This window comes from Malurus melanocephalus, unplaced genomic scaffold, assembly GCF_030028575.1.
Source record: "Malurus melanocephalus ecotype Western Australia unplaced genomic scaffold, MMel_1.1 scaffold_203, whole genome shotgun sequence".
NCBI lineage: Eukaryota > Metazoa > Chordata > Aves > Passeriformes > Maluridae > Malurus > Malurus melanocephalus.
Genome location: NW_026623435.1, coordinates 830,651 through 845,374, shown reverse-complemented (window position 1 = coordinate 845,374; position 14,724 = coordinate 830,651). Strand labels below are relative to the sequence as shown.

The 14,724-nt window shown below is 34.7% G+C and overlaps 1 protein-coding gene across 1 annotated transcript in view; it reads right to left on the bottom strand.

Annotated features, from left to right (window-relative positions):
• Positions 1–704: 704 nt before the first annotated feature.
• WDR27 (WD repeat domain 27) overlaps positions 705–14,724 on the bottom strand; it is a 76,872-nt gene continuing 62,852 nt past the window's right edge. Inside the window, exon 24 of the mRNA XM_057373640.1 lies at positions 705–1,348. Coding sequence (XP_057229623.1) covers positions 1,301–1,348 — 48 coding nt within the window. The 3' untranslated portion in view covers positions 705–1,300. The remainder of the gene's footprint in view (positions 1,349–14,724) is intronic.

Sequence of the window (14,724 nt, the reverse complement as noted above, 5' to 3'; positions counted from 1 at the left end):
GTATTTCAAAGTATTGAAGTGAGTTATTCCACATTTGCTTTGATCATACAAAACATGATTCTGATATTCAGAGTTCTGCTAAGTATGATCTGGCTACACAACGTACCTATGGTCATTGATGAGACCAGTGGGTTAGAGAATACCTGGATATGATAGAGTGTATCCCATCAGTGTATGATTTTGCCCAGCAAAACTCTGCTAAATCCTTTACAAAAGATTTTTTTTAAATGGAAACTAAACAATTTATAGAAATAACTTGATCTACTTACATTAAATATTACATGCATAAATTAGGGACATCTACTAAATATATAACATTATTTACAGTGCTGAAAGTGATCTGGCTCTACTGATTGCTGTTGAAGTGGGACTGGTAACTCCAATTTTTCACTTCCTTTTTCTTTTTCTAAATAATCTGATTAATAAATTCTGTTCTGGAAAATTTAAGTGAAAAGGCAGCATAATTTTGCAAAGAAAAAACTCAGTCTCTTTTCACCAGTCTTTTCACACACATGCTTTCTACTCTTAGCTAGAATCAACGACCACAGAAAAAGTCTAAAAAAAGCCCAACCAGTTATCTAAAAACTCTTTTCTAAGATCAAGACAAGTAAACTAGGAAGAAATGAACATTTTTTTCTGATAACTTTATTTTCATATTAACATTTTTCAAAACATTTAACAATGTTAAGTGCTTTTAAAAAATAGTTTCTTTCRAAGAGAAGATATTTGTCACATATTCCCTAAGAAAATTACAGAATGCAGTATAAACAGTAAACCAGTAAAATTCTCCCTTCAAACAACATCCCTGCTGATTCCAGTAACCGCAAAGAAGCATAACAGAAGGACTCTCATGGCATTTCAGAAAGACATACAGTCCTCTCTTTCAGAATAATTTAAAAGCTTTTCACAAATAGATCTAGCTTTAATAATGGAACACTTGTCATTTTACTTGCATTTTCAGTCTAAAGTGGTCCCAATCTAGCAAAGCACTACAGAATACATTTCACTATAAGCACCCAAGAAGCCCTTTGAAAGCTACTTCTGCCTTGATTTGCGAGAATGAAGGCAAAATATGTAATCTCCTTCTTTTCTTAATTTTTGCAGTAAAGGTTAGAACAACAGAAAAAACTTCGAGAACCAGCTTGAGGAACTTCCAGCTTGAGAAAATAAAGTCAGAAGAAAACTGTAGTTTAAAAGGGAATATTATGTCATTTGCTTATGGCCAGTTACCAGTCTCCTTTCTCTCAGCAAATCGTTATTCTCAGAGTACCACGGCCAAAGTTCCACAGGTTGGCAAGTATCAGGGTAGAAACAATCGGAGTTTGCCATCCAAGGTGGCTGTGGTGAGCTGCAGTTCAAAAGAAAAGAACATACGGCTTTAGTGAAGATCTTTCCAGTGAGCACAGTTTGCTTTAGAGCAACAAACCGAATGAAGGTCATTAAGATGATATTTAAATTACTTTTATGTTAAGAGGCTCAGGATTCATTTCCAAGAAAAGGAATAACTTAAACTATAGGCTTCTCAACCAAGCTAATCTGAAAATTCCATTTCACTTAGATTTTTCTTTTCCAACTATTTTCAAATTTGTGTCAACATCCACTAACATATCAACAGTCTGTAAAACTGAAGCATATGTTAAAACCACATAGAAAGTCAAACAGACTTCACTGTGTATGACTCAAGAAGGAAATATGGAAGGAATAAGAAAGCTGGAATAAACGAAGATGGAAAATACTGTGAATTAAATCAGGCATACCAACAAATACAGTTTTCTGATTTTTATTGGTGCTAAGTGTAGAGTAAGAATTTCCTTTGTAAGAAAGTATGTTGAAAAATTTTATGAAGAGGCAAGTCTTGCAGACATGCATAAAGATCTTCCAGTTGCATTAGCTTTCTTTTACCTGTCTCAGATGATCTTAATTATAAAATGAGAGGAAATACTATTTTCTGCATTTACTCCTACAAACAAGCACTTGAAAATCTGCTTTATCTCAGAAAGGAGACATCCACAAATGGCACCATTGATTATCCATTAAAAATTCAAGGTGTTTACTCCTTGCATATTAGGATTTACAGTTATTCACACCAGTGGTAAAAAATCTGAAGAGCTGGAACCAAATAGGCATCTCATGCTCTGACCAGTTCCTTTGGTTAACTTTTTGCATCCTCATTTTTCTTGATCGCTTCTTTCTTTGACACATTGACTCATTTGTTTTATTCCTTTGGATAAAGGAACCCCKTAGTCAATAATCTTTTTGGGGTTGTATTCCCTCCTTCAACATCTCCAATGATTGATACTTCTAATCTCTCCTAACTGCTATCTTCCAAGATAGTGACTTATATTATCTTTTCTTCTTACTCTCACTTATCTATCATGAAAGTATAGACTGTCCAGAACTGTCCAATCTAATTTCTCCTAACTTGACTTTTAACAGATATCTAAGATTATTACATGCTTCTGAAGACTTCTAATATGTCTGTATCTATCTCTGCAACTTATAATTGTGTTGTTATTTAACCCAGACAGCAACTAAGCACTGCAGAGCCACTTACTCACTCCACCCCCAGGGGGATGGGGCAGTGAATCAGAAGAATAYGTGAGAAAGTTTATGGGTTGAGATAAAAAACAGTTAAATGTCAATGTTCATCCTTCAAAAGGATGAAACTAACAATAATGTTAATGATAACAATAATGATAAAAGAATTACAATAAACAAAACAAGTGATGCACAAGGGTCACCACTCTCTCATCAATGGCTAGACACTTCTTATGCAGATGCACTAAGCCAGCTTTCCCCTCAGTTTACATACACTGAGGATGATACCACATGGTGTAGAATATCCCGTTGGCCCGTTTGAGTCATCTGTCCTGGCTGTGTCCTTCACAGCTTCTTGAGCCCTTCCAGCCTTCTTGCTGGCAGAGCAGGAGAATCTGAAAAATCTTTGATAACTTTATCTTAGGATAAACACTACTTAGCAACAACTAAAACATCAGTATATTATCAACATTACGCTCATACTAAATCCAAAACACATCAGCTACTAGGAAGAAAATTAACTCTATCCCTGCCAAAACCAGGACATATTGAAAAGAAGATGTATCTATAAAATACCTAAGTAATATGTCCTTTCCAAATTTCTGTAGCCATATATCATGTGCTTGAAAAAAGAYAATACTTCCACTATTATTTCATGTTATTCAAAGAAAATTGACTTAACCTGAGAAATCAGAAATTAATTCTATTCTAACTGAAGGTTCATTATTACAGGAGACAATACAGAAGCCTTGTTTAGCTTTCAATTTAAAATAAAATAATTTTAAATAAACTGTAATTTTACATGACCCAAGTAGGTCAACTTGTCCATCTTCCTGTCTAGGTACGACTGCAGACAATATTAGCCAGGCTTAGTCTGGCTAAATCTTAAAAAAAATTTAAGGAAATTTCACAACTCATTCCAGTGTTCAACTGCCCTCTCAGTGTCTTTCAATTTTTTTGTCTGTTGTCCAACCTGAACCTCAAAAACTGCAATGTGTCATCAGTCCTCCTATCGTATCCTCTGACAGTACTGAAACACAGCTCAGCTTCCTCCTGCTAAATGTATTCGCTACACTGCTATCACATTCTGCTTCCATGCTCCTTCTGTTTTAATTAATCATAAAAAATTATCTTTCTACTCCAACTAACCACCTCCACACTTTTGGCAGCACCAAACCAATCACTGAATTGTTAGCTGAACTAAAAACGCCCACCTTCTGGCTTTCAGATCTCTCCTTGTTGGTTTTGTGCTCTAAACTGCTGACTGTGTCACTTCTCCTTCCTTTTCCCTTTCTCTTGCTTTTTCAACCTGTTTTCCTTGGCAGTTGATAAAATGAGGTTGGCCTTTGACTGCACCATTCTCCTGGGAAGTGTTACACTCAATATCTTGCCATGAACAGAAGGGATATACCATATATACAGAGCCAGTAGTTTTTATTTAGCCCAACCAATGCTTTAAAAGTCTAATATAAAGAAACCCATTATTAGACAGTTAAAATAAAACTCATAATAATAAAAAAAAAAAAAACAAAACCCTCTAATTATTAAATAAAGAGTTCATAAAAAATAGAGGGTTTGGTGGGGTCAGTTAGTCATTAGGATCATGAGTTCTTTCAGTGTTGATATTGATTTTCCTCCTCAGACTGAGTTTACCTCGGGTTATATTTAGACATTACATGGGTTAATGCAAACTAGCCCTGCTCTGGTTCAATGGATTGAAAGTACATTAGCACACTTACGAGTGCGTCCCTGGAGTTCATTTTCTGGTTTGACTTTGTCAGAAGCAATGCCAAACTGCATCCTCACTAATACATCCTCTCATACAGCAATGAGAAGTGTAGTGGTATAAGTAGGGGCCACTGGGAGATTCACTTCAAAAGCGCATTTCTGATCCAAACTAAATTGCTAATACACACTCACAGGGGGTCCAGTTTAGCCTCCATATGTTAAAATAAATTCCTATGCCTGACTGCTGAAAAGGCATATTCACTTGTGTAAGGGGCATGCTTCATACAATCACAGAATATGCTGAGTTGGAAGGGTGCCACAAGGATAATTGAGTCCAATTCGTGGTCCTGCACTATCCCCAAGAGTCACACCATGTGCCCCAGAGCATTGTCCAAATTCTTCTTGAACTCTGAAAGGCTTGGTGCAGTGACCACTTCCCTGGGGAGCCTGTTCCAGTGCACAAATACCCTCTGGGTGAAGAACGTTTTCCTAATCGAAACCTCCCCTGACACAATTTCAGGCCCTTCCCTTGTGTACTGGCCCTGGTCACCACAGAGAGCTATCAATGCCGGCCCCTCCTTTCCCCTCTTGAGGAAGGTGTAGACTGCAGTGAGGTCTCCCCTCAGTCTCCCCTTCTTTTATGAAGGGACTGAAGATAAATTCAGAACATTCATGAGAACAATTTTACAGTGTGCTGTATTTCAGACAACATAGAAAATTTAGTTAATAGTGTAATAGCAATATGATAACAATATAAAGCTATTAGCAATTTGTATTAACATGGATAATAAGGGCTTCTAAAAATCTAGTGTGTAGGACACTTGAAATTTCTGGTTTATTACACTTAAGAGATATTAAAATGGATTAGTAATGTTTTCAACTATATTTAGAATCCACAGAAATTTCAATAAGATTTTTTAAAAAATATTTAACTTATTCCAATAGTACCTTTCCAAATAATGCAAGCATGTTACTTCGTTTAAACCCCTCAGTTCCCAAACATGAGGGTCCAAAACTGTGTTTTACATTWTATTTGAAATTCCTATAGTAGTTAAGTCAATATACTACTTACAGTAAAAAGAAAAACACAAACAAACTGAAATCAAACCAAACTAAAAGCCCAAACTAATTCTATCTTACTATGACCCATTCAAATCTTGGCATCAGTTTTGTGAATAATTTGAAACCTACATAAAAGTTTTCTATGGGACAAACACTAGAATATTTTGGATTATGAAAGTGTGGATTTTTTTTATATCAATGGATTTATGAGGGAAGAAAAGATCTTCAAGTAGGGCAGAGAATAAGACTGAAGTTTTGTGCATTTCAGAGCTTTTTACAAAAAGTTCAAGCTTTAGAATTGCACCTATGACATTTGGCACCAGATTGGGCAGAAGTTCTTAAAAATAGCTCTCTGCTTCATAGTCTGCACAAGATATAAAAGTTTACCAGATATTAAAGCTAAATCAGTGACACATTAGAGACATACACCAAAGAAAAAAAAACCCAAAAACAAGAAAAAAAAACAATCCATGAAACAAAAGCCAGGCTGTAAATTATAGACCTGGATTTTTTTAAAGCCCCAAACACAAATACTTGAATTTGTATAGAAATGCATCTGATTTATAATCTGTTTTAATATTTCACACAACATACACATATATATATATATAAATATATGTACACAGGGTAGGCTTCAAGACATACTGTACTTCAGAAAATAAGAATCAAAGCAATTTCAGCTGCTTTCACACTGCAGGCATATAATATGATATTGCTTTCATTTAGTTAGTATAAATATGCATAATATGCAAGTAGAGGCATAAATTTTGAAGAAGTCCACTATCTGCAGAGCAAAGAAGTATCATCTTGCCAAAATTCCAGTATTCAGCAGAACAGAGGGGAATACAATCTTCAGGGGGTTAGTATTTTCAGCTTTCATTATTCAAGCTATTCTATGAAAATAAGAAGCCACAAGTAAAACCAATGCTCTTRAATTTTGCATTGGTTGAACTAGCAACAATCAAGTAAAATAGGAAAAGGAGACATTATGGAACTGGATATTACTATCCTTTTCCTATTCAGAAAGTGGGGTCAAAAGCAATGCATAATTCKCCATCTTTACTCCTGAAGATTTAGAGTATATGAAGGTTTTACCAACTCTGATTTTGTTGTTTAAGCCAAGGACAGAAAACATGTAAATAGCACTTTGGAAAGATTTGTTGTCTTGAAAGATGAGTGCTTAATTTGACAGCTGCACTCTTAAGCATTCAATCAGTTAGACCAAAGTCACAAGGRTTTGCACACAGAAGACAGAAAACTTTTATTGTTAAGATAGCTCTTCTATTGCAAAAGTGAGAATTGAGGGGAAAAATACAAAAAACAGGTTAGCAGCTTTTATCCATAATTCCTTGATGTGTATCATACACATATAACCATACAGGGGAAAGGATAGGATGTAGGATATAGGATACACATAGTATCATCAAGCTGAGAACTTCCGTTTTTATAGTACTTGTAGATGACACATTTTTCCTCCCATTATACAGGGTAGATCGATTTTAGTGTCTGTAATGCCTGTATTTCATATGCTTTGCATATCAGAGATGGCCTGCCTCTCCAGAGGGACTCAGGTTCAGAGGCCACCACGAATAAGACATTAAACAGTTGTTAAAGGACACACTGATGATGTTTATATAGAGATCCTCTAGGTAGGCTTTTGCCTAGAGGAAAAAGTTTTTTTCTAGAACAGATAGTAAGGATAATTATAAAGAAAGCCAAATTATTCAACAGATTTAAGTTGTAAGAGGCAAACAATGTCTCAAAGTTAGTAAGCTGGAGCTTTAGAGAAGCCAAGGAATAAAAACATTTTTTCAGATCACCTACATGTGCAGAATCCCATCACAAAAATTATGAAAATGTAACAGATCCAGCATATGCAGAATTTCCACTAGTCACACAAACAAATTAAAAAAAAATTCTTTTAAAGATAACTAGGTATAAAAATATTCTATTCTTCCCACACAGGACTGGAATTTCAGCCTCTTCAGGATTCATTATTGTTTAGGTTTATTAATTTTCCTCTCCTCTATGTTGTCTTTAATGTCTATGGTGTCTTAATAAAGCATACCTTCACTGCCAGCAAGTGCATTCTGTGTTCCCTATACACTTTGGAGACATGTACTGGAGTGCCTCACTGATTATGCTTCTTCCACCAAATTTGTGGTAAGCCTAACAGATCACTCAGGGCCACCTTCCCTCAGTGCTAGCCAGTCTGTTTTCCCATCTTATTTCTTCAGTTTTAAAACCTTTTGATCTCCCTTATGAATCAGACTAAGTTCATCTCTTGTGTACAGATGTTTTTGGCACCTTCTGAGAAGTTTTTCTAATGCATAATACTTTTAAATTCATTACCCACTTAAGCACCTGCATTTCTTTGCTGTCAGCCTTTAATAAATATTATTTATGTGCTCAGTAAAAGCAAAATTTACATCTATGCCATTTAACATGACATTTTTATAGGCAACTAAAACTAGTAACTCCCAATAATTCTTTTTATGTGTTAAAATCACTTGATCTTCATTACATTTATGTTAGATCAATTTCAAATTATGTTCACAAATCTGGAAATACTGAGTTTGGTTGGCATTTTTTTTTGTCTTCTATCAATCCCTATCCCAATGCTCTACATTTCCTCCTATATGTTGCCATCCCTCATTCAATGCATTTAGTGCAAAACTTGGCAACCAGTAGTATGACTTCATGTACCAATTATGCCTGCATTCCAAGGAAAGGATTTCTAGTTTACCTTAATTAGAGGTATCATGCTAATCACCTGAAGCTATTTCAATTTTATTTCTATCAGAGATAARATAATTTTTATTCCTATGTCTCATTACCACTAATTCTTTTTTTGACTTTCATTTTCTTTCAATTACATCAACATCAATAAGAAATTAAAATACCATGAGAATTTCCCCTTCTACTACAACCTTGCTTTACTCCCCCTRTTGGTATGGGTATTTATGCATGAGTTCATATCCATACACATACAAAGACTTTATTGTTACTTTCTTCAAGTGTAAGTTGGTTATATACTGGTTGTGTTTCACATAAAGAACTGGTTGTATTTCAGACAAAGAATACCTCAGATCCTTTCTTACTGAATCCAAAAATATTCAGAAAGATGCATTTAAACAAGAGCGCTATGTTAATATTACTATGTCTTTATAAATACACACCAATTAGCATATAAAAACACACAACAGAGTTTAAAATACAGCTGGCTTGCCTCAGGATATTACACTGAGGAAATTTTAAATGTCTTACTTCACTGGTTCATGGACATAAAAACAGTAGAAGGAATAAACCTATCCGTTGTTGGACTAACCCAACCTAAACTTTTACAATTTGTTCTAAATTTACAGTATCTAAACAACCTGTAAGCATTCATATCTGGAATTTCCTTTGAAAGTTCATAYTGAGTCAGCATTTCCTTTTTTCTGATAAAAAAGCTGAAGAGTTTCCATGTTCCTGGACAAAGCCCTGCTCCCACAGGAATTGAGAGGAGAGTCCCCAGCAACTACAAAGAGCTTGAAATAATTTCTAGGGCTTTGTAATTTATACCACCAATAAAGATTACTGCTTCTGCTTTAGGTATTCAAATTGACTGCTTCATCTGTTTGAAGTCATAAAAAGAGATTGACAGAGCTTTAAAATCTTGTGGAGATTGAGATATGGAATAGGAATGCCACAAAAATATTCTCAATCGTAAGAATAAAGAAAGACTCAGGAACAGATTCTTGTTCCTGACCAGATTTTATTTCCTGGATAATTCTACTGGTTTCCATTTTGTAATTCCACTTTTTCATTGCTTTGACTCACTTAACAGTCAGTTACATCTCAGTTGCAAATGGTCCTTCTACCAAAAAATTTGAACATGCAATTAATTCTTCAGATGGTCACCTCAGCTCTGCATAAAACAGCATAAGAAAAGTAAGCACCTCAGAAAGGAATCCAGAGCAGCACCTCAGAGTAGGAAGATGCTTGCCAAGAGATACAAGAGGAACAATGAAATCACAGAAATGTCTTAACTTTCATCGTTCCCCAGGGTTTGGCCCCTTACCATGGACAAGGCAGTGAGAAGCTCACTTCACTTAGGATTCATGGTCTAGAACATGTTCCTGAAAATGTATTTTATTGCCTGTATTGCTGTAACTATTGGGTGATTACTCCAATTCATATGGGATTTTTATTTTTTTTTAGCTACAGAATGTTTAGTTTAATATTGACTTCATATATACATGTGTGTGTGTGTGTGTGTGTGTGCGTGCGTGCGTGCGTGCGTGTGCGTGTGTGTGTGTGTTAATATACGTCAAACAGCTGACTCTTTTAAACAAGGACCTGCATGGTTTTGAGTACTGCAAAGAACTGATACCGCACAAGAAGAGCTGACACTAGGAAGGAAACCTCCAGTATCTGTTCTGACATGGCTGCAGTTATGTGCAGGAGCTGGCAGTGTCATTCATTTCCAGATGAACTAAATAACGACCTGCACTGACATTTCACCACTAAGTAGGTATAGGACATGGAATGAAAAGAATATTCTAGATCAAGAAATGATCTTTATCTCTTTCGTATATGACCAAGACCCATTCTGGAATTAAAAGTCTTTCTATGCCTAAAYTTCCAACTACAAGTCTGTTCCAGGTCTTCACTCATTTGATTACCAGGCAGGAAACTAGGAAAGAGATCTTAAGTTGTTCCATGATTCTTGTTTTTCAGGAATACTCTTTGAAAGTTTCATGGATGGACTAGAGAATTCTACTAAGAATTCCACATTATTTCAGTATTTCAGGCAATTTTCCCTTCTTCATAGCTCTCTATCTCAAGTTCCATGCAGCAGACATAAATTTGCACAATCTGAAGGCAGTTGCTAATGTGGTTGCTGATTTTTTCAGCCATATATGCACTTTCAATGTGGGGCACTCTAACAAAGGGATTGTCATAATTCCAGCATATTGAAAGCCATCTTGCAGTCAGATAGCTGCCAGTTATCAGACAGCTGAGAGATTGTGGAGCCTCCATTCTGGAGGTTATCCAAAAGCTGACTGGATATGGGTCTCAAAAATCTGCTGCATGGGGCCCAGCTTGAGCAGGGGGTTGGACTGGATGACCTCCAGCAGTCTCTTCCAACCTCAGCCTTTCTGTATTTCTGTGATATTAGATTGGTGAAGAAGGGATCTGAAGATACTCTATGAGGAAAAATAACATAGAGCAGAGTACAGTTATTTGGCTCATTCATTATTATATGAGAAAGAAGGTGCCAAAACTAGTTACACTTGCATAGATTAAAGCAAAATCAATTAAATAAATATATATCTATAAAATTAGTGGGTTAAATATATTTTTAATGTAGAAAACACTTTTATTATATTCATACAATAGCAATTTTTGAAAATCTGTAAAATACACTTGGAACTCACATGGCTAGACAAATGATCAGTAATGTTTTCCAGATCATTTACTTTAATGATGGGTTCAAAGCAACCTAAATGTAATCTCAGACATTCTTCAAAAGTGTGTCATCATCTTTGAGGTTACTAATATTTGCATGACATCATTGTCATTACAATCCTGTCTCTTCAGTCAGTAACTAAATAAACTGAGGAAAACATGAAAGAGTTTTTACTAGCATCCTACGCAGGTGTATAATTTCAAATTCCACTTCAAAAKCTGGACATTGGTTCAGAGAAAAATACACTAAAAATCCAAAATTCTTTCATGCAAACTTAGCCACACAAGTGTAGTCAGGCATTCCTCTTCAAAGAAGTTGGGTTTTACCCCTAATTATCCTTGAAATACCAGAGGAATAGACTTCTTTTCCTAAAACTGAAGCTTTTAACAGAATTTTACACATTTTTTCTTTTATTATGGTACACTCAAATGACTAAACATATTTATTTAGAGTAAACTGTGGATATTTCCCTAAACCCAGATATTCTCATGCAATTTCCATATTTAAAATAGTCACTTTATCATATATGTATCACAACGTATCACAAAAGACAGACAACTATCAAAAGAGCAAACTTTCTCTATGAAGGTACTTATTATAATTCTTGCATCCAACATTCTCAAAACAAAAAGCAAGAACAAAAGGAAATTCTCAATATGATTCATCCTGAGTAGTTTCTATCCTCATATGCTTTTACAAAATTTCTCCAAGTGGCATAAAGTGTGTGTTACAAAAGCTTTAAGAAAGAGCAACTTTTCTTTTTAATTCGATGTTAAGTACTGATCTTACTAAGATCAGTACTAAGAGGCCCAAAGCAGCATAATGATGTAATTTGTGCCTGGCAGATCTAAAAGCCCAGTTGAAAGTAACTACAGGTGGATGCATTTCTTCAGCGTACCTACACTGACAATTCAAATTGTTGCCATAGTTTAAAAGATTTTGAAAGAAACTGTGTCAGATTAGGTGCTAAAAAGAAAGGGTTATAAAAGCAGATAGATCATTAAAATATTTAGCAATTACCACAGTGATGGAAGGCATCCTAAATTTTGCTGGGGTTTAGTTTACTTCTGGGTATACAATTTAAATAAAGAAAATAACCAGTTATTAGTTACTCATCTTCTTATATGCTCATACCAAAAGATKTACTACTGAGATGCAGTGAATTTGTTTAAACATATTTTTTTAAAATAACACCAGTGTAATTTTTCAAGAACATTAAATCAATGGAAATGCTAAAAACCCCTCAGTTCTGCCTACCCTACAAAACATAGTATGATCTTTTTATGTAAGTTAAATTTTCTAAAGCCTCTTAATATTTACTAATGACCTTTAGGACATGCATTCTGAAATTCATTAAAGCAAAAGCACAATGATTTTAAAAAAATAATTCTGGATGTCTATTAATCTCACCTAAAATAGTAGAGAACAATGGAACTTATATTTGCACCTTCCATAAACATATGTATGAAACAAAGTTTAATCAGAGATTAGAATTCAACCTTATACGTGAACTGCAGAATTGTACCTTCGTAATCACAGTAATGGAAATGTAATTTCATAAAAAATCATTGCATTAGTATTATATTATCACTTTCCCAATGAATGAAACAGACTCCAGTTTGTCAAATATACTTCTGGAAGCAACTACTGAAAGTAATACTTCAGATGAACACTGAAGGAAAGGAGAAGCCAAATGTGTTTTTAATATATAATGACGTACAGTCAAAAACCCTAAAACATGAGATGTCACCACCAGACAAAAGTATCTTCCCAGGGCTTAGTGACACATTACAACTGTCTGTACATAAAAGAGTCCAGGTGACTCATGAGTAGCAGTGTGAGTGTGTGTTTAGAGACTGCACAGGGTGTATTCTGAGAGTCACGGGCTATTGTCACTTGGAATCTGACACATCAAAAAGCATAGTTAAGTCCTAAATCTGAGTGCTTTCCTGCCTCAAAATGGGAAAGCTCTCTTGTCAAAAAGTGTAAGATTATTTCTTACAGTGCAGGCAGCTAAAAGGCACGTGCAAATCTCTACAGCAGGATCAGCTGCCTGGCAAGAATTTTCTATTCATAATCACCACAGTATGTAAAATCATCTAGAGAAGAAGGCCACCATTCGCCATTCAACAAATGATTATTCCAAAATTTTTGAAATAATCTTAATATTTTGAGATTGTAATTGTTGACATTAGTAATTACAAAGGTGGGCTGAGATGCAAACTTTTAATGGCAAAATAGGGCATAACTGTGGACACATAAATGCAGATGACACTTGCTAAGTGAAAGTTACATTATATACCACAGAATAGTAGTAATGTAATGCATTTTGGTAGCATTTGCAATTTGTAAAATTACATTTTACAAAAGTAAGCCAAAAATGGCATATCATTGCTGCATTTCCAAAGCAAAACAGTATTATGTACTGTCCAGCAGAGCCTCCTACCAACAAAAGACTCCTTGAAATTAGTGGGGCAGCTTGGATAAGGACACCCAAAAATCAAAAAGTGCTGTTAACCATTCCACAACATTTAATTCTCCACACATGGTATCAGATCATATACAGAATCTAGCTGTCCAAAAATTATTTTCAGCTGTACTGACAGGAAAATATTGCTGTCTAAATTGACTCCCATTTAGAAATACTCAAACATGTGAAAGTACAAAAAGATCATACATTTGCTTTCATTTACTGAAATCCGATAAAAGATTTCTTTGTCATTATCCATCAGAAAAAAAAAAAGAGCAGTGTAGACTTGTGTCAGGTTCATTGCAAATATACAACACAATGCAATAGAGAACTGCCACAGTGTCTTCTTGTAAACAAATGAAAAATACTTCATGAAAACACTACATCATTGCTATGATTTTAGCAGCTATTTCATGTTACTCAAGTATTTTTCAAGAAGACAAGAACAAGCACATAAAAAGTGCAAAAAAAGTTTTTGCTCACTTTTTACTTAAAAAATAAAAAAACTTTTTTTCTTTAGAGCTGACAAAACGTGTTAATAATTTGTACAAAAGGAAAAAACTCAGAAATTAGTAAACAAATGACACTCTAAAATGAAAACATCCACAAAACTCTAGTGTGATTCAACCCTAATACCTGCTCATAGCAACATGCTTTTTCTGTTTTTTCTTCATTTGTTTCCACTTAAAACAATTTCTTTTGGCTATTGCAGAATTTGCATTTTATAAGAAAAAAGACATTAGACTGATTTTAATGAAGAATAAACATAAAATACTCAGACTAATGAAAAGAAAAAAAATGGCTACTTTGCTGTTTTTTCTTGGCTAAATTTCAATTTGCCATCTCTGACATAAATATGTTAATATAAACCACTAAGAATTGATGAATGCATCAGCATATGAGGAATACATGGATATACTCTCTGTTACCAAGAGAATAGATTTTTAAACAATGAACTTGTACTACAGGAAGTAGTGTCACTCTTAAGAAACAGTCAACAAAAAGAATGCTCTAATAAGAAGGTAACCAAAATGATTCAATTCCATACTAAGAAAACATAATTCAACATTTCCCCACAGCATTTTGGCACACTAATTTCTTTCAACTTCTAAGTTTGGAAAAATTCTGTGGTTTGGTAATAGAGCAGCACAAGGGTGCAACTGTATAAAGCATTGTGAAGTAAAATTAAGTTTTTTCAGAAGAATGCAATTATATAAGGAGTTTACTTTGTTTTAAAGATATTGCAAGTTGTGTAATCAGATATTCTGATCTTTCACTGCTTTACCACAATCCAGTAGCTATACCTGCCTCCATAGTGATAAACTAAGTTGTACACTCTGATTTTTTTCACTGAAAAATAAAAAGCCTGTTAACCAAAATATGAGACCTGTGAGACTGTTTAATGTGAGGTTCTTATGTATGCACTACCTTCTCTTTCTATAATGTCTCCTTCTAGTATGAGTGGCTGTCT